This window comes from Buteo buteo, chromosome 20 (genome assembly GCF_964188355.1).
Source record: "Buteo buteo chromosome 20, bButBut1.hap1.1, whole genome shotgun sequence".
NCBI classification, from domain to species: domain Eukaryota; kingdom Metazoa; phylum Chordata; class Aves; order Accipitriformes; family Accipitridae; genus Buteo; species Buteo buteo.
The window spans coordinates 27,414,309-27,438,834 of NC_134190.1; the positions used below are offsets into that span (position 1 = coordinate 27,414,309).

Sequence of the window (24,526 nt, forward strand, 5' to 3'; positions counted from 1 at the left end):
ACAGCATATACTCTATTGTGCCCTGTGAGAGTGCTGCCACAGTCACAGGAACGGCAGGGTTGCCATATTAAGAGTTATAAGAGAAGCAAGACATGAATCTGTAGAAATTCAAGCTTTACGAGTTCATTTCTACGTGTGTGCCTGTTTTCCCCAAATCAGTAAGGTGGATTCAGACTCTGCTTTCCAGTTTTATCTAGGTAATTCTTAAGATTAGAATAAAAATAAAATTGCTAAAGCTTTTAGTTTGCTAAAATAAAATCTGAGGTGTTTATGTAGAAATACGAATTGTGAAATGAGTGGTGAGGGGTCAGTGGGCAGGCTGAAGTGCATATAGAAAGCACTAGTAGTGTCAGGTTTGTTTAGAAAAATTGAGGTGTACAGCCTTCTTTGTAATGTTTCAAAGCATAATAATTCAGCTGCTCGTTCTGGTGTAGTGAGTGCATACATAAATCACTAGCACACTGCATCTTAGAGATGGGTTGCTTGTAGTTGTCTGTAGAACTTACTGCATGGTAACAGTTATAATTAATTACTTGACAGACTGAATGTCTTGGAGTACTTTGTCATCAACGTGCATGGGTAGCGGGTAGTTGCGCTGAGGTGTTCAAGTATTTATATTACATAGTAATATAAAAAGCAGAACTTGGTCCTCTTCCAAAATTTAAATTTGTCCTTGCCTTTCTGAAAAGTGGGAGGCAAAGAAAAGGTGATGCAATGTGTTCTCGACAATATAAGCTTCACCTACCACCTTGGACTGTGAAATTCAAAGTGACCTTCCATCCTTTAGCTTCGATTGATCCCTACGCCATGGAGAGCACTACCTAAATCTGCTCTTGGCAACTCCTACAGCAGAGTTTGACATCGCTGAATTTCACGGAGGGGTGTGTATATGTGCGCATACAATATAAATTCTTAATTTAGAAGACAATATATAAATGATAAAAATCTGAAGTACTCAGTGATAGGGAGCAGGGGGTTCATGAGAAATTTTGACATGGTGAACATAAATCTGGATCTTCATTGTCTAACCTGGAGAGTTCTTCTTGCTCATATGATGCTTCCTTGTTAGAAAACATTTTTATGCAGTACTGCTTACGAATTCGGCAGATTTCCTGAGACTTTTGTAGGCCAGAGAAGCACTGGAAAAAAATCTCAAGCACTTCCAGTCGTCTAGTAGAGTCACTTTATGTAAGTGAGTAAACAAAGCGGAACAATGACTCCTTTTTGCCTCATGTCTCTGATTAGGTTCAAAGGTGAACTGTTGATTGCTAGTGTATTTGTTCTGTGCTGTAGACATTCTCAATCGAAGAAACGAATGCTTAAGGTGGATGGACTATTATTGTTTTTTAGTTCTGAAGTGAAGTACCTTTTGTTGAGGTTTTGAGAGCAGGAAACTGCTATGTGATTCCTGTCTTGCTGTTTTAAGTAAAGATAGCACTTGATTGATTAGCAGTACCGTCTTAATTTCAACAAAGAAAAAAGCAAGATAACTTTTTGAATGTTTATATTGTCATTGTCGTTCCTGCAAAATGGGTTAACGTCTTACAGTGTTCTTAGTGATGCATCTCTTTTTCTTGAAAATGTCTTTTGTGTTGTTGTGAGACATTAGACAGTAACTGCATTTGTCTCTTGACCTTTCTGCTTTACGGAAAGATGAAAGAATAGTAAAGTTTTGCCCACTTGAATTTTGTCATGGATTTCACTTGGGGCCAGATTTCAGCCCATGTTTTAGGCAAGTTTAATTTTAGTGGTGGTTAGGGCACTGAGGGAGATTTATACAGTAAGGATTTTTCTCAAATTCGTATGTCCCATGGATTTTGGTAATTCTGTGACAAGCACTCTTCTCTTCTGATTCTCATCCCAGGCTGCCAGTTATTTTAAAGAATGATTTTTTTTCTTCTGCCTCTTTCTGTTTGGTTCTTGTTCACACTGTGTAGTTCAGTGCCTTACACTTCTGATTTATTGTCTTGAAAGACAGATGTTTTATGACTGCTATAAATGTCTGAGAATTGCTGATGAGCTGTTTCTTCAATACCTATTCTTTCTCTTTTATGTTTCCTTATCTCCTAGGAGCCTACAAGGTAGACCCAGGACCCCACTGTGCTAGGCCCTGCACAAGTGCTGAACAGAGGCAGTAGATGATTACAGAGGGATGGTGACTAAAAGGTAGGTAAGAGACTGTATTTTTTCCAGTGGGTAGACAGTGATGTCATGGAGAGATTGTAAGATGCTGTCTGGAAAAGCACTTGTGAGATGGCTTTGTAGACCATTACAAGTATTCTGCCTTTCTCTCCTCCTTAAGCTAAGGAAATGCAAGAAATGGAAATGGGAGGAATGCAAGAAAAACAACCCACAATTCTCCTTTCTTCTTCCCTCTCTTAAATTATGCTCAACTTCAAAAAGGGAAACCATGTAAAAATGGGGATGTTTGTTTAAAGAAAAACTGAAAGGGCAACTGTAAGAGTAACATGTTTGTAGGTGGCAGAGATGCTATTTTAGGATGCTGTTTTGGAGGCTCTGCACAAAGGCTTACCATCAGTTTAAAAAAGACTTAGGATAAGGAAGCCTGTATACCTAAATGACAAGGTAGAGGACACTATTAAAAGCAAGAGGACATCTTAAAAAAAGCTGTGGCTGCCTTCAAAGAAGGAAATAGGACCAAAAAATTCCCCTATCAGGCTAAACATAAAATTCATAAATGTTTTTTTTCAACCACACCGGTAGCAGGAAGCTAGTTGAAGAGTCTGTGGGGCCTGTGTATAATGATATTATGAAATGAACGATCTGAGATACAGCCATGGCAGAAAACAAAATAATTCTTATGTGTATGTGCTCACCACTGAAAAGCATGGGGTGGTTCCTGTTTTGGAACCCTTCTTATGGGAGGCCTATGAGATTGCCTTTCTTAGCTGGAAGCATTTGTAGGAGAGATTGTAGAACAAATTGCATGTTCCCAATTGAACAGGTCCAGATGTAGCTTACCCAGGTTTTTAAGGAACGGAAGAGTGAAGTAGACCAGCTACTGACTGCGGTGTGCAGCCTCTTGCTTTAAAGTGTCTCAGCAGTTGAGAACTTGAAGATGTCTAATTTGATGCCGTGTTTTAGAAAGCATTTATGTGGAATCAGGGAGCCTAGAAACCAATAGGCCTCTTGTCTAAATGGAGTGGATTAATTAAAAAATTAGATTAGCAGCTATTTTAGAAAGGACGTCGGATAAATATGATGGAGATACTGAGAAAGAATTGATTTCTGTGAAGGGGACCCTGATGAAGAGGAGGTTTAGAAACAGGTTAATATTAGCCTTCAACTACTTGACGAGTGTTTACAGACATGACGGAGCCAGTGTTCTTAGTAGTGGCAAACCACGTAGCAGGGGGTTAACATACACAGATTGCGGATTGAAATGTTCTGACTGGGCACTGTAGGAGAAACTTTTTCACTAGGAGGGTACTGCAGCACTGGAAAAAGTTACCTAGGGAGGAGGGGGTGGCATCTCTCCCAGCGGAGGCTTTCAAGTCTGAGTTGGAAAATGCTACAGCTGACCTGATCTACTGTGGCTTTTAGTGGTTGGTCAAGCCGGATGGCTCCTAGAGATCCCTTCTAGGCAGCATTTTTGTTATTTGAAGCCAAGTCTTGCTAAACTGCTGTGGTCCTTTGAAGGAGATAACCAGCATGCAGGTGAAAGAGATTTTTACGATGTATTGTTCTACTTAAATTGTGAAAAGGCATTGCGTATTCAAAGTCCTCTCAAAAAACTTTTAAAGGAACTAAACAGGCACAGGTTAAGCGGGAGGACTGCCAACTGTGTAAATAATTGGTTAAATGTTAAGAAACAAAACACCAGGAGAAAAATGTGTTGGAAATCACTAGTGGATTTCCACAGAGGTCTCTCTGAGTGCCCGAGGGAATATTCATATTCATAAGTGGCTTAGAACAGAAGTGTGGTGACAAGTTTTGTTTCTGAAACTTAAGTAATTCAGGGCAAATGAAGGTAAAAGAAAAGGGGCCAGGCTGAAAAACTGCGAAAGAACCTTATAAAACTAAGTGGCCATTAAAATGGTGGATGAAATTCAGGGTCAGTAATGGTAAAATATTTTGAGCTGGTCTGGGATCTTGGGACTAGAAGCAGTAATTTAATGAAAAAAATCAGCTCTATACTTCAGTAGCAGTCAAAAAGCAAATTTATATCAGGAGCTGTTCTAAAGGAGAGAGATCAAAATATCATTTGGCCACTCTAAATCTGTGGTATGTTTGCATCTTAAATATGGTGTGCTGTTCTGGTCTCCTTATCTCAGAACAAGTGGAGTAGAACTGGAAAAGGTTCAGAGAAGGGCAACAAGAATGAAGAAGGGCAGCAGGATGCGGGTGTCCGTGGAGCAGCTTCCATGCAAGACCAACTAGTTAGATAAGAGTCTGCAGACTGGAAAAGAGATAGGGGCCAGATGCTAATGCTAGAGGCCTATAAAATGATAAGAGCTGTGAGGTGTGTGGATGGGAAATTAATACTCAGTGCCACCTTATTTTTGTATTAGAGGAGATATCAGGTGAAACAGGCAGGGAACAATTTCAAAGCTAGGAAAAGAAGTTTTTCTTTGCATAGTGTGTAAGTCAGTTCTGAAATTCCTTGCCATGGGATGCTGTGCGTGCTGCATGGGTGTTGCTGTTTGTTCTTTGGAAAAGAAGGCAGGGAAAAAAAGAGGGAGGAAAAAAAAAAGAGGTGACAAACAGAGGTACTACCTCTAGGTAAGGAAGTTATTGAGCTGCAAATTGTGGAAAGCTGTGCAGTGTTTTGGGAGGAGTGGAAGAGAGTATTTCTATATGACTGTTCTGGTTTTCACTGTTCTCTGAGACATCTGCTCTTCGCTGCTCCTGGAGACAGGATAGTGGGTCAGGCTGGATATTTAGTTTGAGCAAGATTGGTTATTCCATTTGGTCTAAACATCCAGCTTAGTCCACTGGGGCAGTTCTTATGCGCTATTTTATAAATAGTAAGGTTGCAGTCCCAGAATAGAACTCTGTTGATAAAACTATTTTAAAAAAATATTAGAGCTGTTATGTAATTTGAGATCTCACACTGAGCTCGGAGACTTTTCCCTCATTGTAAAATAAAGGCTTTTTATCTTATGTTGGCACTTGATAAATTACAACTAAATTCCTCTTAATATGTTCAAGCTGTTTCATTGAGAGTTCAGTTCGTAGTCCAAATATCTCGCTTTTTTCCCTTAGTGTGTTCCCTGTACAGTCTGTACTACATGTCAGAGGATGAGGAATTACCAAAATACCTTTTCTCACTATGTATGTCCTAGTGACACCCATTTTGGTGTAGAGACAGTCGACTTAGCAGGGAGAGAGAAGCCAGATGAAATGCCAGAGCCTTGAGAGAGTACAAAGAGAATGAGAAAAGAGTGCTGAACTTGGAGATACTTTTGTGTTTACGAATTAGCTTGAGAGGCAAAATGTTGGACTTATATTATGATGGTCAAGGGGGCAAGGCTAAAAGTGACAGGGTTGCATGATAGCAGTTGTAATGACAAAAACGGATAAGGCTACTGGAAGAGAGAGGGTCATGGAAGAAGATTAGTAGAAAATAAAGTGACCTGAAGGAATTGAATGGGAAGAGGTAAGCAAGGATGAGAAACTACTGAAGAAAATTCTTAAGAATTAATGGGATTTTAGGAGCTTAGAGAAGAACAGATACTGGGAATGAAAGAAACACTGTCTTTGGTTTTCAATCAGTGGTTTATGGACCTGAGATGGATGGACCCATACAAGTATTAGAGTGTTTAAATTTCTGTACCACTATCTGTACTCTGGGAACTTTGCCAAGGGGCTTTGAAATCAACAAACAGAGGAGGGGAGAACAACGGTTTTTCATTAGATTAGAGGGGGTAGTTGCTCTTGGTAAAAATGAATTTTGTTAAAACAGTAGCTCAAACGAGACTAAAGCAGCTGAAATGGAGACTCAAAGGATCTCTAAGTACCATGGCCAAAATTTGCAAAGACAAAGATGACGTGAATATTTCAAATAGTGATTTAGAGAGTCCTGAGGAAAGAGTATTTTTCTTGCAGGAAGAAGAGATACAAGGGTGTGCTTTTAGATAAATGGAAGGGAATTGCAGAATACGAGCAGTTACAAGGGAAAAAGGAAGAGTAGTATAACATAAGCAATACTTTTAATTAGTAATGACCTAGGTCAGCCATTTCCCTACCCACTTAATTCTTTGAGCTCGTCCATCTGTGAAGAAGAGTCCTTCCTCATGGCCCTTCTAACTCTTCTGGTGTCTTCCTTGTGGCACTGTTTGTGCAGTGATGGGAGGTTTCCCTTTGTGCCAGGCTTGGGGAATTTTAACAAATGAAGCATAACAATGAAAGGCTCGTTAGTAGTTGTTTGTTAAAAGGAACCTGCATTGCTTCAAAGCAGCAATAGCAATTTCAGAGTGGAATGAAGGAGCTTCGTTCTCTTTCAGAAACTCTGTGCCTGGTATGTAACATAACTGCCCACCAAGCTGCAAACAGCTTTGTACTGAAGTGATGAATTGTGCTGTACTTGGCTCTGCATATGAGGTGAAGGAGGATCAGAGAGGGATGGATGAGGTCATTGTGTCTAATGGAAAGACCCTTTGTTTTTTGCTACAGAGAATGAGACTCTTCCCATTAAAGCCTGTTGTTAAATCTCCGAGATTAATGGCATCTAGAAGCAGGGTTTTAACACCTAATGTGAAACTAAATGTACTTTGATTTATAATTTTAATCTCTCTTTTTTTTTCTCTTAAATATCTAGTTAGGAATAAGGTTCAACTTCCCCCCACCGGCACAAATGCCCTTCCCCAGGTCACACTTCTTGCAGTAGAGATGCTGCCTTTAAGTATTCCAGTTATCTCTCAATTGCGTGAAGCCTCATGGGTTGCTTTCTCTTGCTTTGATCATTGAAAATGTCAAAAGAACTTGTAGAAAAGGGCACTGTTTTGAGACCCTTTGAGTTGTCTCTGTTGATCCAGGTTTGGTGTATTTTTATTTTTGTTTTTTTCTATGTGACACAGATTTTTGTACTTGCAGTGTGTGCATTAATGTAGTGTTTATAATCTGTTTGCTCTGGAAGCCCTTTCTGCAACACCACTGCAAGCAGTTTGAATTATTTTTCACTCAGCTTCAGGTTGCATCTTTATAAAATATGGTGGAATCCAGTGCTGGAAAACATGCAAGATTGACAACCCTGGATATTGAAATCCCTGTTTATCCATGTACTAGATAGCACAGCCTAGCTGGAGCAAACTCTGTATCTTGGCAGTATGACTCATGATTAACCTGATGAGATGACCTCTGCTTCAGTTATTTATTATTTACAGAGCACTGAAGGTGTGCAAAGACTTTGCACAGTGAGAGCATCATGTTTCAATTTGTGTTTTCAATATCTTTCTAGATGATCTGTTTATTACAGTATAAATACAGCTTTGTGTCTTTAAAAAGAACTATGAACTCTGCACTGGATTTCCCATGTTAAAGAGATGTGTTTGCCTATAGTTACATTATTAGTTGTAGAAACTGATATGGCTGTAGAGATTGAACAAATACATGATAAAATGTGATCTTTTAGACTCAAATAGTTAACAATTTAAAAACCAGAATGCATCATGGTGACTTTAGCAATACAGATTTTCTGCTAGGTCACTCTGCGACTGTCCCATCAAGATCATGGTGAAGTGGTAGGTAATGGAGGAGAGAGTTGGCCAGGTATGAAAGGACAGAGCTGTATCCAAATTATGCTTTTGGGACTCTTCAGTAGCATGCAAGTCCCATCCTCTCTCTGGGGTGAAGCATGCTGAGGTAGAGCATAGCAAGCACACCATACTAGAAAGTTTGTTATTACTCTTTGATAAGCTGAGTATCATTCACATTTTATATCTGTCTTCTTGAGTTATGCATTTCCTAATGCTGCCACAAATTGCCAATTTTTTGCTTGGCCAGATGCGTACAATATCAGCAAGTTTCTTGGTTCATTTGTTTCTTTTTGTGTCCAGTCTCTTTTCCTTTTTGCCCCTTTGTAGGTCAAATTCTGCATTTCATTATTACACAAGGCTCCCCGTGGAAAGGCCTTGCATCCTCAGCATTTTCCTTCTGGGCTCTTTATTTTGAATTCCAACAATTCCATTCCAGAGACCCTTCTCATACCTATAATGCTTGTATCTTGTTGCAACACTGCTATGTAAACTGACACTTTTCTGGTCTGACTTAATCATTTTTCAACACCACACCTGCAGCCAAAGGGCAGGTTTTAGTTGGACTTTTATTTGTAAGACATTTTATTGTACTTGTGTTTTTCTTTGTGTCATTGACAGAGGCCATTTACAAGGGTTTCATGTTTGGTTTTGGTTTGTTTGGTTTTGCCTTTTTTTTTTTTTTTTGGCCATTTTCCTTGGTATTCCTTCTAGAGCTTTATGCTTGGACTGTTCTGGAAGTAGATTTAACAACATGTCTTTCTGTAGTGATATGCAAATGACATCAAAGCAGAGAGTTGGTAAATAAAGGAGAAGGAATTTAACTGCAGAGGGATTACAAAGAGCAGAAGGGGTGGAGCTTGTAGGAAATAAGAGCATACTTGGTACCACTGAGAGGCTGGGCAAAAAAAAAAAAAAAAAAAAGGGAAAGGAAAGGTAGTGTTTTAGCATTTTCATTGTGTTTAAATGAATACCCTCTCCTGCTGATCAAAGAGGGTTTTGGCTGCCTCAGAAAAGAGAGGCACTGAGGTCTAGAGTGACTGGAAGTCTGCGGGCAGATGTGTCACTATGCCCTGATCTGTAGGGGGGCTAATGCGTTCCCTTACTCTGAGCTCCACCCTTCCTTAGGGCAGCGTGGAAGGCGGCGTTCATGCGGTGGGATACCTGGTCGCCTCTCTTGGGACACATCAAGCAGGAATGGGCTATTCCACAACCACTCACAACTTCTTGGATGTGACTTTCCTAGCTTTCTTGTTTACTTACATGTGGTACGTGCCACGACTTCCACATGACGTACATGATGGGCACTGAGTGGTCCTGTCGTCATCTGCCAAGACTCTGTGATGAAAAGGAGGTGAGAAACCTGTACAAGTCCCAGTGCAAGCCTCATCTGCCAGTGTGAAGATGCTTTTAAAGGATCCCGTGAAGGAGTGCTTGAGGATGTGTCATCTTTTAAAAGTGAACTGACCTCTTGGCTTCTTTTAGAAATGTTGCTGAAGTGATGGGAAGGGCAGGGCTAGTCACAGTCATGCAGAGACCTTTCTTCCTGGTCTTTTAACCCAACCTTCTCCTCAGACATCAGTACACCCAGTGCCAAATTTTTGTATCCCTAAGCAAATGGGCTAAGGGGTTGCTCTGGCTTGCCATGAGTGCATTGGTTGGCAGGTCTGCAGCTCCAGGTGAACTAAGGGAGTGGACTCCTAAATGTACCATCCTCCTGTGCTGAGGAGTGGATCTTGGATCTTGGGATACCTTATATCAAATTACGTTGCTGGTGGATGTTCATAGCCTGGGTTAGCCAGCACCCAGCTCAGGACTGAGTCGGCTCTGTATAGCTCAGCAGAAGCAGGTGGTTGTGTTCCCTCTCTGCAGGATGTTGAGGGAAGGGGAGAAGGAAGCTGGGATCCCGCGGAGGGCGAGTGGAAGGGACAAGATCTGTGTGTGGCAGGAGATGCAGCATGATGTAATGAGCACAGCTTCTCTCGGGCTTTACCCTTCCTATGGACAACAGCTAAGGTGGTCTTAAAAATGCAGCTGGTGGCTGGTTTCCCTTTGGGACAGGGAATGATTTGAGGGAGAAAATGGTGCCAATCATGAGTGAGTGCATGGATCTGGGTGTTGAGCCATGCTGTTGTCAGCTGATATTGGACTAAGCTTCGATACAACCGACTGCTAGGAAGATCTAGATTGCTTGGGAGATAGGGCCTTTGCTTAGGGTGCGGTGTTGGAACAGGGACGTAGACTTGGTACGGGACAAGATGAAGGGGCAGGCCAGCAAAGTGAAGTGGAGGCTATACTGGTCTACCCCGGGGAATGCCTTTGCTTATTGCTATGGGCTGTTGTCTAAGTGGGCAGGTGGTCCTCCCAGCAAAGTGCATGGCATTCAACTGTGGCATGTGTTGGTATTGTGGTTATTAGTTCATCCTGGGAAAGGATTCCCTGCCTGTGCCATATGTACATTTGTTTTTTTGAGGAACGCAATATGTGGGAGTATGAAGATGTACAGAAAGGAGTGCAAAAAGGGGTGCGGACCATACTGTATGGCTTTTGGGTATAAATCTTGGTGGTCTCAGGCAACACTAGCTAAGGATGTTCTTATTGCAAGTCATCTAGCCTTGCCTGATGGTGTGCTGGAGAACTGGTGCAGTGGGAGGGGGGATTTTCATAGGCAATTGCTATGACACCAGTGAGTGTACTGTGTGGCATAAAATGTAAGGATGGTCAGGAAGTTTCCTGTTAAGCACCTGTGGGGGTACTAGAAAATTTGGATGCAAGCAAAACAGCCTAGGAAGGCTGAAACAGTGCCTTTATTTTTAGAAAAATCTAAGGGAAGGCGTAATCATTGTACATGTTTCTATTTATGAGCTCAAGGTGACTTTGACACATTTTGACTCCGAATTTCAGATTCTTCAAAAGGAGGAGTCTAAGATATGTTTCAATGTATGCAATCTGTGCATACATACTGTATGCTTATAAGATTCCAAAGTAATAAATGAAAAATGACAGTTACAAAGCTACAGAAGTCTAAAGTGATTTTGGTTATGATGGAGACATCAGTGACACTTCATGTAATTTAGTGTTTGACTGATGGAAACTGTCAGCCACTGAGAAGCCATTGGGAAAGATGTCACCAAACAAACTGGATTTTTCACAACATTGTTATTTTGTGAAATAACCTTATGGAATAGATTTTTCTCCTGAAAGCTCTTAAATGAAAATCATTTAAAAAAGCACCATCATTAACAATTAGATAAAACATGGAAATGTAAATTAAAATAACTTTTTAAGAGGATACTTCAGACTTGGAAAGAACAGAGTATATTTATTTTATTTTATTGAGACACAAATACACAGAGCAGCACAATATATGCTCTGAAGGAAACCCACAAGAAGCTTCTGTGTATTGGAACAAATATGTCAAGCGCCATTCCTCATTTAACGTTAGGTTATTTGACATCTCCTTATTCACTATTTGACAGCTTCATTGGGTGCATCCCACCGGATAGTATATGATTTCTGTTGTGTCAAGTTTTACTACTTTTAAACAGACTTAAATGTAGAACTTAAATTTTTAACAATGATGTTGGAGGAAGAAAATACAACTATGATTTATTCTTTTTAGAAGGATCCTTTTTCTTTTTTTCTTTTTTTTTTTTTCTCTCCCCTGTCATGCCGTATCTTAGGATCTAGGAAAAAATAAGCAAGTTTGTATTGACAGGAAGCGCAGGCACGTGCAGGGGTGTTCCTCATATGCATGAAACCTTTGTGAATACATGGGGGTTTAAGTATAAGGGTTGTATTCATTTTGAGCTTTGCCTTTTGTTTTTGAAGACTCTGATACATTGGATATTTTACCTGTAGAACGGTCTCTGAAAATCTTTACGCCTTCCATTATTTTTAATTTTGCCTGGTTTATTTTAGGAAAGGATTTACTAACTTGATCTTTCACAGAAGGTGTAAAAGAGCTGTATCTGGATTCAGGATTTAGTGTAAAACTAACAAAAGGTAGATGAACGTTCAGAAAGATCTAACAGAAGCCATGATTTTCCCTTCAAACTTCTTATTCCAGGACTCTGATAGTTTTGTCAGGGTTTCCTATGTTTGTGATGGACATCTTCAAAAGACAGCATGGTTAGCCACACAGGTAATGTTCCTAATTAAAAAGAGGCATGTTTGTATGATGCCTCTGAATTATCTGGATATTAATGCAACTGAATGTGCCACAGAAGGGAGTTCTGTGATTTTTCTGTTGCAGTTCTCAATTGAATCAGAGATCTAAAGGGAAAATCTAGTATGGAAGATTGTCATGTGGATTGGTGGGTCCCCTTTGGGCACTATTGCCTATAATCATGGCATCATGGGGTTAGAAGGAATACTAAACAGTGCTTTCATTTGTGTATTAAATCTTTGTAGGTGTGTGGGAAAACTTCTGTGGATGTATAAAAAAATCTAAATCGTCCTCTTTGCAGTGGTAATGTTAAAGAGCAAGGAAAGTGACATAGCAGCTGACTTATGCTATGCATTTTGTATAATCATTGCAGAGACATTGGATGGTTCAGTCCACCTAAGCGTTCTCTGTAGGATACTCTCTCTGTTGCTTATCCAAGAACTGAAGGAGGAATCCAGAAGCTTGGTGAGATGAGTGGGTGTTTAGAGTGCTTACCTGGATAGAAAAGCTACATATAAATAAATAGGTGCGGAGAAGTAGTGTTCCCTAGCGGTGATGTGGGATGGGAGCTCTGAGTTGCCTCACCTCTCCCTTTCTTTCATATCAGTCTGCTAAACCTTGCTGTCACTTAAACTGTTGCTGTAAAGAGAGACTATGTTGGTTATTCATGGGAAGAAACAAATTAAAAGCCGATAATCGGCTAGGAGTTGAGAGGAGGTGGGAATGCATTTGCAAATGGGGGTGTGGGGCTGAGTGGATTTGACATACAGAAGTGTATTCTCCTCCACTGTATTTCAGTTGTCAAAGCCGTGACCACCATGCATTTGCTGAAATGTGTTTAATAGCCACTGCTCTTTAAAACTGTACCAAAGAACTGCAGGACTGAACCCACCACACGAAGGGTAAGCTTGCCTGTATTATTTAACTGAAGCAGGCTGTCACAGTAGTCATTTCATGACACTTTGGAGCTCATCCACCAGTTCTTTTAAGTGGTAACTACTTAAATATAATCTTTATTTTGGAAGTTTGCCTAGTATTAATGTGCAGAATATCCACTAATAGTTTTGTTTTAGCAGTACAATTTTGTCCTGTAGATTGGCGATTCGCCTTTAAAAATGTATTTATTAAGTCCTTATGAAAGCTAAATCCCAAGTACTATCAAGTACTTTTGTACTGTGACATACAAAATGGTAGAGAACTGTTTTCATTTGAAAATAATTTTTTTAAAAGACCCAGCTATTTGAAGTTGCTGTGTTACTGTCTTCCTTCTGGTTTCTCTTACATCCATGTACAAATTTTGGCATGTTTTCCTGTACAGTTTACAAATATAAAAAAGTATGTCCAGATGGCTACAGCAATAATCTGTGATGTGATGATCTGCTTTCTTAATTATTCAACATGTACGACTCCAATCTCTGTGTTGCTTCTTCCCAATTTATATAGAATGCGACAGCTAAGCTTGCATTACTTTCGTAGTACCTCTCTTTTTACCTGCTTCCATTAACCTTGTCTTCACTCAAACCCACTTTTTATACATCTTCAAGATCTTACACAAATTTTTCATCCAACGCTAACCTTCACCTTCTTCATTCTCCCTTCAGCTGATAAAACGTCTCTCTTCTCAGCTATATTTTTTCTGATTGTTATCTTGGTGCATTGTCTTCTGCTGCTCTGTTGCACAGATCTCCTCCCAAACCTGAACTGCTGCCATTCGTTCAATCAAGTAATGTTTTAAAACCTGCTCTTCTTTTTAATTTTTAATAAATATAGTTCCCAGTACAAGACAGTTTATAATAATGTGAAGGGAAAAGAAAAAGATGACAAAGCATCCTAAGCTAGAGCATCTCCTCCTATCCTGCATCATACCTGAATTTGGGTAGAGGTCACAGTACAAGGCAAGACACATGGGCAGCTTTCAAAGCATGAGCTTTTGTAATTTAAGAGTACTTTTTGTTTTATATATAGTGAAGTTTCAGCACATTGTTAATACAAATTAATAGTCACAGCTTTACTTGTAGTTGTAACTACAAGTGTAACTACTTGTAGTTGTAACTACCCAGTGGCGAAATTTCAAAATTCACTTCTTCTTTGAGTCCCTTATTATACAAGGAGCACAGATGCTTTTTTAGCAGAAGATTACAAAAAGTGGATTAACAGAAAAGCTAGGGAAGAGCGGAGTTTGAAGACTGTTCAAGAAATGTCATCGTTGCAGTAGTTACCGTCTAGACTGAAACATTCTTTTTGCCCTTCTAAAAAAATATGTAATTAGTTATGGGAAATCAACATTATTATGTAGCTAAAAACAAAGGAAAAGAACAAATGCGGTCTCAGTTTATAGCGTTGCTAACAAATATGATGAAAATAAGTGTTAAAATTATTTTACATGTTTGGTCATTGCTTTTCTTATTAATCCCTGTTCAATGAGGTGGACTAGCATACTTTTATTATATTCAGTTTTAATGGGTAAATACGATTTTTCACAAATAATTTTCATTTACTGAGGTGTGGAAATATGTAGTATAACATCTTCATTCAGGGGCAGCATTACTAGGTCTCTGAAAGTACATGTTGCTTTAAAAATTGTTGTCCACAGCTTTATATATTATATTTCATCTCTCAAGAGTGTGCCAGGGATATCTGGTAAGGGCCACTAACAGCATCGCTGGATAAATTGAAAGAAACTTCTGAAATGTAATTTATGTCATGTTTTGTGACAGTTTGTAAGGAAGTCCAGTTAATGACTACATGATTCTGTTGAAATTGAGGTCTTTGCTGACTGAGCTATAACCAGGAGACAGATCTCTTTCCAAACCGTAGGGCTTCCTACTAGATGGGTGAGGGAATATTAAAGAAAAAATGCCGTGGACTGGCTATTCTGGATGCTGTTTCTCTTTGTGGTCGCAACTCATGTACTGTAGTACGTGCTTTGTAAAAAGCTGTGCAATGGATTTTTCTTGTTTTGCCGTCAGGTACGTATGTTCACTTTTCACAAGGCTTGACGAATAACTCATAAATACAGACTTGTACGTACTGTATGGCAATACAAGTGAATAAAATGCAGCCTACGAACGTTGCGCAGTGCAGAGCTCAGGCCTCTGCAGAACGTGGGAAGGCTGTGCTCGGTCCGAGGCGCATCCAGCCCAGGGTCTGGTCTCTGTCAGGAGCAAACAGCTCATGTCTCGGGGGAGAGGGCAGACCCCAGCACGCAGCTACTGGGACTCTTCCTGAATATCCTTGCCGTATAAGGCTCGGGGAGTTCCTGAATTTCACGCTGCAAAATGGGAGTGTCTAGGAATTTCATAATCATTAGTGGATCTTTTTTTCTGAGGGATCTGCCCAACCCCACTGTGAAGCTCTGTCATTTTTAACATCAACAGAATCCTGTGGTAAGGACTGTCTACTGAACCGCTGTTACTTACAACACCTGAAAGTGTATTTTTACTGCAGAACAGCTTGTGTTTTATGCCATGCTGATGGTGTTGACCATCTTTTGGGCCCTAAGAACATGTGTTTGCTTTGCCAATAATAGTACCAGCTGGAAAAGGAGCCAGGTGAGTGTCGTATGGAGAGAAAGGAGAAGATGAAATGCAGGGATGTGTGTGTAGATCCCCGAATTGCTACAGTTCTTCCCTCTCCATTTCATTTTCCTGCACTAGCTGACACTTCTGCCCTCTCCTGGCTCGCTTTCTCTCACTGCATGCCTTTCCTTTGGCTGTTCGGCTTCCTCTGATTTTCCTTCCAACTTTCCTCACTTTTCAGACCTTTATTTGCAAACAATGATTACCGTTTTGTCTTTCCATAAAGTTATTTTGTAAAGGAAAAACCGTGCTGGCTTTGTAGCCTCTCTGAGGAATGGAATTCCTCTTTCCACCACCTCAGACCGACTTCTGGTGGCCAGGCGAAGGGTCCCAGTTCGGTGGATGCCCCAAGCAGCACCTGGGGAAGGTGCTCTGGGTGACGGGAGCAGGAGACTAGCTGTGAGGGCAACGCAACGAAACTAGAGGTGGGCATCTGGGGCTTGGGAGCACACCAAAACAGCCAAGGAGCTAAGAGAAAAAAAAAGCTGAGATTTTGCTGGAACGTGTGCCGAACTGCGTGGATTTGAGTGCCTTTACTCTTACCTCTAAGCTGCTTGTGGTGCTCTGCTGTGTGGACCTGCTGGGCTGGCTGGTGCTTGCTTGAGGAAGCTGTGGTCCACTGGTGCTGTGCCCCGCTGATGAGGCAGACGTGCCCACGACGTAATAAATGAGATCTGAGGCGTTATTACAAACTTCTAGCTTCATTCAGGCCGCTGTTCTTGAAGCAGTGCTTCCTTTGCAGAAATCACAAGTATCGCAGCTCTTGGAGCAGTGCTGGAGAACTAGCTTTGATGACAGATTCTTCTTTTATGAGTTGTCACCATCAGCTACAGATATTAGCAGACTTTTGGCAGAATGTCACTATGAATTTAAGGATTGATGTTTGACTGCGTTAGTCAATGACAGCTGATGGGTGACTGCCTCTTGCAGATCTTAAAATTCATGCCACTGCAGAAATGAACGGCAATATTAAAAAAAAAAGTTGAAGTAACGCAGTAATCAATTTGTTAATTGAAGCTGACTCTCACTTTATGAGAATACAAATTAGAACATGCTACTCTGCCACATAGCAAACAGTCTGGACTGCTGGGTCCAGTGCTGAGACACGATAGTGTATGGCTGGATTATTTCGCTGAAGAAGCTCTACAGCCTCCAGCCTCATCTTGATGTTTAATGAGGTGATCTTTGAGCTATTGCTCTAATCTAATTGTGTATCTGACTGATATACAAATTGTTTTTCTAAAGCTTATACTGAGTAAGGGATGTATTTCAACGTAGTTATATTATAAAGAGGTATAGCTTTTATTTGTGCATTTGGCAGGGGAACAGGATTAATCACTATAGTAAAAACAACTCGTTGGTTTTTTTGGAGACAATATTTAAATGCATTTTGTGTCTATATATTATTAGGAGAAGCATGACTAAAAAAAAAATCACAGTTCATTTGTGAAAAAAGTGAAATGTGAATGTCTTTTGACACACAACATTCACATTTTTCACTGGGGGAAGAGGCGAGCACTGTTATTTTAGACTGATGCAGCCCTCCTGATGCTCCCCCCCGCCATCCCTTTTTCCTTCTGGGCTCCAGGGCTTGTCACTAGTCGTAGTTCCAGGACTGGGAATTGAGAATGTACACATTGCCTGAGAATTTAGCTAGATTTTTTGGTAGCTGTGATGAGAGGGCCTTTTTTACGTATTTCTTTCTCTAGCAATCTTCCTCTCAAATGATTTGTAAAAATTTGAGGAGTTTGGCTTTAAGAAATCAAGAGCCATTACAGAAAAAGGCACTGAGCTACATTGTAGGGATGTTCATGTATTCCAGTTTTATGACCATATGACTGCTGATACCCTTTTTTCCCTGATTTGGCCGTATGTTTACTAGCAATACACAACAGCGTGGGCTTTTTTTGCTAAAGAGGAAACAACAATTCTCCCTGTCTGCTCATCACTTGCAGCAGCAAGCAAATGTTCTATTCTTTTAATAAATTGTAAAAAGTTGTCATTAGCAGTACAGTAGACAAACTAGGTATTTTTAATAAAATTGACGTGACCAAAGATGAAATAATTATTACTAGCTATTTTAAAGTGTGTGCAGTAGCAATATGGGACAACATCTTTCTTTGGACTCATAATTCTGTTCTAATGAACCCATACAATGTATAGTCTGTTTCATTAGACAAGTACTTTTCTTTAGGTTCATGCTTGTGCACAAAGGTATGTGTTATCTGGAGTAGTTGGTCAGCATGAGTAAATTTTTATCAAACTTTTACTGTTTTACAAACCAAGAGGTTGAGCAAAGCACCCTGGGGAAGTGGAACGAGTCTCCCACAGCAAGTTACATGAGCAGCACCTACAAGAGCAGACACTGGTGTGCATGGAAAGAAACCCCAGATGTGCTTGTGTATGCGTGTGCCCAGAACCAGTCCTGAAACTGGCATCTTTTAACCATGCCAAACTCTGTTCTTTGCATACTCACATTGACGTGTTTACTTCATCTTTCACTGAAAGTGCTGTTAAACTGACGCTTACAGAATCAACAGATAATTATTTGAAAGCATCCTTGCTGCTGGACAGCTGCAGTTAGTGTGGCAACTCTCTTTTTTTATACAGCAGCTTATTTTAATCAAACAAAAGAAAATGTAGTTTATAATTCAGATGTAAATTGTATTTCCAACATGGTGTATTTTAACTGATCTAGAAATATTGACATCCTGATTATTTCGTTTTAAATATATGACTTCAGTTCCTGGAGGGAACAGTCTCTAAATGAATCTGCTTAGACCTAGCAGTAGCAGTTACATGCCTTGCATGCTTGGCTGTGTTCACACTTTTTCTCTTTAGCAATAGGTATCTTTTGTTGGCTCAGCTAAAATAGAAAATTGTCAGTGTCAATATTATGGATATGCTTTGAAAAGTTTTGACTTGACCATTACATTTCATTGTTGAGAGAAATCTGCATATGGAAATTATGCAGAAATCAAGGAAACTAGCCTAAACTTTTCATGTTTAGGGTTCTCTTTTGTGTCTTACTCTCCGGGCTAGCTATCACTTCTTGGCACAACAGTTGCACTTTCAGTAAGGAGCAGGGCCTGTTTCAGGAAAGACTCCTTTGCCCGCTTCAAAGCCTCCGGTGCTCGGTTGCAGCGGGACTTCCAGAGCTGCGGGGGTTCAGAGCTCAGGCGCTGCCTCCACGGGCTCGCGCTCACAGCGGGACCTCAGGCGGGTGGACGTGCCATGGGTCCTTCCTCCGGGATGCGCGGGAGGGAGTGGTCTGACCCCTGCAAATTCTGTGGAAAAGGCTTTGGGTTTGAAGGCTTTTTTTTGAACCAGCTTTGGAGAGTCTGTGATGTGGTATCTGTGCTTCATTTTGCTTCCTAAAGACATATACATAATCTTACCAAAACCTGAACTAGAACTAGCTCTTAGTAATGTACTTGTATAATCTGTAAGTTAGTAATATCCATTAGCTATGATATAACCCACATAAACTGGTTGAATTTAGATAAGAATAGTGCATAACGCTTGAAATGTCACCCTTGCAGAAAATGAACCATCAAAACATTGGAACAGGCGCTTTATGCCCCTATATACATGTGTGTGCAGAATTTCTGAGCAGATACTGCCTGCTGTGAGCCACAAGCAATTTATAGGGACAGATTCATGTTGGTACATGACACCATAAGATATACTACTTAGATAGGTATATGAATCTAACTGCCTAGAAGCTTTGTTGCTGCCTTTTTTTTTTCTGAAACAGAAGCGAATTTATCAGAGTAGCTAAAATTGACTACTAAATTTATGTACTGCTCAGATGTATTATGTCTTTTATCTATTTATTTTAGTTTAAATTAATGAGGATTAGATGTGTCCAGGTCTTACCCAGAAGGCTTCTAAAGGCAGCAAAATAAAGTGGTAAGAGAGGAGCAGTTCATCTTATGATGGCTTGTGCTACAGTAATGTTAGGGGTTAGGGAGCAATGTTTACTACCCATTCTGCTTTCTGAGTGTAGCTTTTAAAACATACTGGTCTTACTGGGGAGTATCTTTTAATTAACAGCCCTTTTTTTCATGTGTTTAGGATGTTTGTTTTACACAAATAGAAAGTTTCTGCCTTATTAAACAGCACACTGCACTTCAGTGAGAACAAATGTATTAGAAGTCAATATTGCTGATTATTTTTTCTGGAATTGCTCTGTTAATTAGCAGAATGACATTTCTGCCATTATGGAGTTGTCTTAAATCTCCAGTCTTTCCCTCCTAAAAGGCAGTGATGTCTCATAACTGTGTGCTATAAGCAAGCAAGCTTGTGGGAGTCTGTAAAGCTGCTAGTGGCCAAAGTTTTTGGCTTGTTACTGCTTGGAATGTTTGTTATGATAAAGCTAAAGGAATTGGGTTGGATCTAAAATCATATTGACACTGTGAATATTCTGTTACTTATTTTATAAGTATCTGGTTATTGGATGTTTCAAAAAATCAGGGAGTTAAAACTTCAACTTTATTCTAGTACTGAATGAAAACCATTACATCGTTGATTGGTGTCTAGATTTTAGTAGAAAGGAGTCTTCAGCATTAGAATCTGCAATACACAACCTTGTCATCAGTCTTGGCAAATGGGTTAGGGATTAAGCTCGTGTCAGAACTAGTGACCCTCCCTCCTGTAAAGCAAAAGTACATTGTCAGAGCATTGAGGTGAATCTTGTCCTACCGCTGTCCCTGCTGTGCTATACATACTCTACAGATAGGCAAAAAAAATACATGCTCTAGGGCTGTTGTTTTGTCAAAACAGTCAGTAACGTGAAGGAGCAATTCCTTTCCTACCTATACTCGCAAGGAATCAAAGCACTCTTTGCTTTGTGAGGAAGGCAGAATGAGGGGCAGTGGATCCAAGTGAATGTGGAACATAGATTTAGATACATTTCTGTATCTAAAAAAAAAAATAAAAAAATGTTGCAGAATGTTATTTTTCCTGCACACATTAAAAATGAAACTTTAAAGCAGAAGAGTGGGGGAATGAATAACAGTTTTTGAATCCTGCTGGGTGATAAAAGAAATCAGTATTAGTAAATTGGGCAATTGATAATAAGTTTATGAAGTAATTAGAGGAGCAGCTGATAGTATACTTTTGAGGAGTCAAATACTACACAGACAGAAAGCAATGTTGTTTTGTTTTAAACATCAAGAATGGTTTAATTTTTTTTTTGTGGTTTGCTCCTCTGCTTGAATAAATTTCTTTGAACTCTCCAGGTGCTTTTCCCACATGAGTGCAAGAAGAGTAGCCAGCTAAAAGAAGTGAGTGCTGTGGAGGACAGCATGACCACCATGAAAGGAAGCTGCCTCGTTGCACTGCTTTTGGCAGGACTTGGGGCTTTAGGAATACTGGAGCCAACAATAACAGAAGATACCCACTGCCACAGAACTGAGCACCCGGTTATTGCATACAAAGGTAAGGGATAAGTGCAAAAACACTTTTCCAGAAGTAGGCCAAAGATTGTGTAATCTCTTCATGGAAAACTTTGGTTTAAATATATAAGGATATGGAGAAAAAAAAACAGAAGTGCATTCAGTGCTGTTATATAGTAACCTGGACTGTATTCCATACGTGTTAAATACAACTACGCTTGCAAAGTTTGTTCACAATTTGGTGCTGAATGTGTGATTTAAAGGCGGGTGATTCATTTTCCTGTGTGATTAAAACCAGCCTGTACTGTTGCATGGGGTTGTTCCTTTCAAGGTGCAGGACTCTGCATGTGTACACTTAATTTCATGAGGTTGCTCTTGGCCCATTCCTCCAGCCCATCTAGGTCCCTGTGGACTGCAGCCTTGTCCTCAAGCTTGTCAACTGTTTCTCTGAATTTGGTGTTATCTGCAAACTTTACAGACTGCACTCTGTTGCTGCCCCTTGGTCATTGATTAAGGTGTTAAACAGGACAGGTCCCAGGATCAACCCTTGTGATATTCCACTTGTTACAGGCCTTATGGTGGAGTAAGGTCCATTAAACATTTACACTCTGGGCTTGATCATCCAGCCAGCTTTTCACCCATCTGGTTGCCCACCTGAAGAGACAGACTGTAGCCTCCTAACTTGCAGTGAGGCAGTGTTGAAAGCCTTGAGATAAATGACATCCCCTGCTCTCCTCTCATCGTTAAAACTAGTCATTTTAGTATAAAAGGCAATTGGGTTGGTCAGGAATGATTTACACTTGGCAAATCCATGCTGACTGTTCTCAGTCACCTTCTTCTCAATATGTCCAGAAAAGTGCATTCCAAGAGTATTAACTCCATAACTTTCCCAGGAACTGAAGCGAGATTGACTGGTCTGTATTTCCCACCTTAGTTTTCCTGCAGTTACTGATGACCTTCCTTCATCTCTGTGACTTCTCAGAGATGAAGAGTGGCTGGTTATCTCGGTGTCCATGGATGCAGCTTGTCTGATCCCATGGATTTATATAGGTTGAGATCTTGCAAGTCATCCCTGACTCAGGCCGCATCTACTGCTGGTAGTTCTTGAACCCCTTTGCAAAACATCAGATGCCTTTGAGACCTTAAACAAAGGAGGTATTGAGTCCCCCAGCATCATCTGTGTCTTCTGGCACTAGATCGCCTGCCCAGTTCAGCAACAGGCTTATATTTTCCCTGTTTGACCTTTCATTACTATCGTAGAGGCAGAAGCTGCTCTTGTTGCCCCTGACATTCCGTGCAAGTCTTAACTCCCATTGAACTTTATTTAATGTGACACATGTGGTGTTTCTAAAGTCCTCCTGGTCACCCTGTCCCTGCTCACACCTCATGCACACAGCCTTTTTGCATTGGAGCTCCACCATGAGTTCCTTGCTTTGCCAAGCCAGTCTCTTCATACATGTGGTTGTCGTCTTGTGTATTGGGATGGACTGCTGAGGAACAGTTGGAACAAAGTGAAGAACACTTGGAGGATGTTGTCTCTAAAAACCTGAGGCATTTAATAACTTATCTGATTTTTTTATTTATTTGAATTGAGATTTTTCCATTAGTGTCGCAACTTAGAATAAGTTTCAGATAGTTTGTAGCTATGAGGATATAGGGATTAAGATGTATTATATTACATATTGCATTCCTCCTGTTATTCTAAGAAAGCACATGTGTAATTTTTTTGTTCCAATGAATAAGGATTTATTGAATTTTAATTGAAAAAAGATTTGTTTCCGTTCTTTTCATAAAGTTAGAGTAAATAATGTTGTGTTTTCTACGGAAAGTATTTTTGTTCTGGCATTTTAACAGTTTAATAAGAGTAATGGCACCAGCTGTCCCTTTCTCCAATACATTGGAGAATGAACTAAAGTGGTTACATTCTGTACCTGGGAACAGCAAACCATCAGTCTGCTGTGAAGGAAGGACCTTTATCTCTCATTTATTGAAGGACTAAATAGTATGATTTATTCTGATGAAATAACTGGTTTTCTTAGCATTCATGTTGGGTGTATAGTTGAATTAAAAATGTTATTTTTATTATAACATGCATACACAATGTTGTATATTAAAGTAACACAATTAAAATTCTGGCACTTAACTGCTTAATTTCACAAACTAAGGGATCACTGCGTGTACTTTTTTTTTTGTATATGCAACTGTAAAAGCAAATAATTGAGACTCATTACCAGAGCCATGTGCAAAATGTTTATTAAAAATGTGTTGTTGGTTGAATCATATTCATAAACCATTTAAGAGAGTAGCTTGAACTTAGCCTGATCCTGGCTTTTAGACCTTTATTGTTCTCTGTCATATTTGCTTTCTAGTGATGTCCTTCCAGTTCTAAGTTACTATGCTAAGGCTTTTTGGGGACAGAGACCTCCTCTGTCGTCTTGTTGCAGTTGCATCTTTTGTAGCCAGAGGTAGTGTCACAGTTAGAGTTTACTGAACAAAACCAATTCCTTTTTGCTGTAAATATATGTGGGAAATACAATTATATAGAAGCAATAATCATCAGATTGTTAATATGAGATTTAGTAAGATTTTCAATGCCAGACTCTCTCTTGACCTTTGTGGTAAAAATATCATTAGTCTGTACATATCCATGACATACCTTAGCTTTTATGAACTGATGTATCTTGAAAAAGTTTTCCTTTACTTAAAAATATTCTGACAAGCTGTTGTCCATACACACCACAATAATATGTCAGGAATCATCAGTAAATCTTAGAAAGTACATGTAGAAATATATTTGCAATGCAGTATACAGTACGTGATGGCTAGGTCACATAGCCGCTGTGGGCACAGCGGTTGACTTGTAGTTGCAGGACTGCTAGTTCAGGGAAAACAGAAGATGTGAGACCGAAGGAAAAGATGACGGAGAGGTTTGTCTTTGAACCTGTATGTTAGGGATGGACTACTTGGGGTACCAAAGTATAAAAAAAGAGTTGTGCGTGAGAAGAGCTACTCTGTGAATGAATCCTGCAGTAGGAGCTGGCAGGATTTGACCAGGCCTCCTCCCAATTTCTGTATTCTTCCTGTGGCATTTACTGACTTTGTGAATGCCTATAGGAAAATGCCCTCTGTATCTATTGACATTATTAGTGCTGCTAGACCAACGCAGAATCCTGAAATCAATTCTTAACAGCTACGAAACCTTTAATTTGAATGCTGCATTAATACCCTATTCTGTAAAGTCATCTTGTAGTAATATTAGATCCACCAGAGCTAAATGCTTTGTGGGATGCTGAACATCAACCAAGGCTGAGTGGTACTAAGTGGTAGGTACTTTAAAGCTTGTAAACTCAGTACTAACTTTACAGAGATATCAGCTGTTTTGTTTTATTTACAACTGACTAAAGCTTTTTTTTGTAGTTTCTGGTATGCCGAAATAGGAACATACTTATTTGATTTGTCTTCCTTTGAGAGGCATGGTAGATGGAGTATAAATTATTAAATAAAACTAATGGAGTGAGAGTCTGGTGTGGCATACGGATGAACACCTGCATAAAACTAATAATGAGAAAAAGTAGTCCCCAGGAGTTGTCATGGTGAAATATGGAAAGGAAGTGTATCTCCTGAAAGAGCTTACTTTCTTTCCCACTGCCCATCAAGAACTGCTCA

At 39.9% G+C, this 24,526-nt stretch overlaps 1 protein-coding gene across 1 annotated transcript in view; it reads left to right on the top strand.

The window, feature by feature from the left end:
* SEMA5A (semaphorin 5A) overlaps positions 1–24,526 on the top strand; it is a 328,915-nt gene that overhangs the window by 80,631 nt on the left and 223,758 nt on the right. Inside the window, exons 2-3 of the mRNA XM_075052509.1 lie at positions 2,071–2,166; positions 20,705–20,903. Of these exons, the coding sequence (XP_074908610.1) occupies positions 20,771–20,903 (133 nt within the window). The 5' untranslated portion in view covers positions 2,071–2,166; positions 20,705–20,770. The remainder of the gene's footprint in view (positions 1–2,070; positions 2,167–20,704; positions 20,904–24,526) is intronic.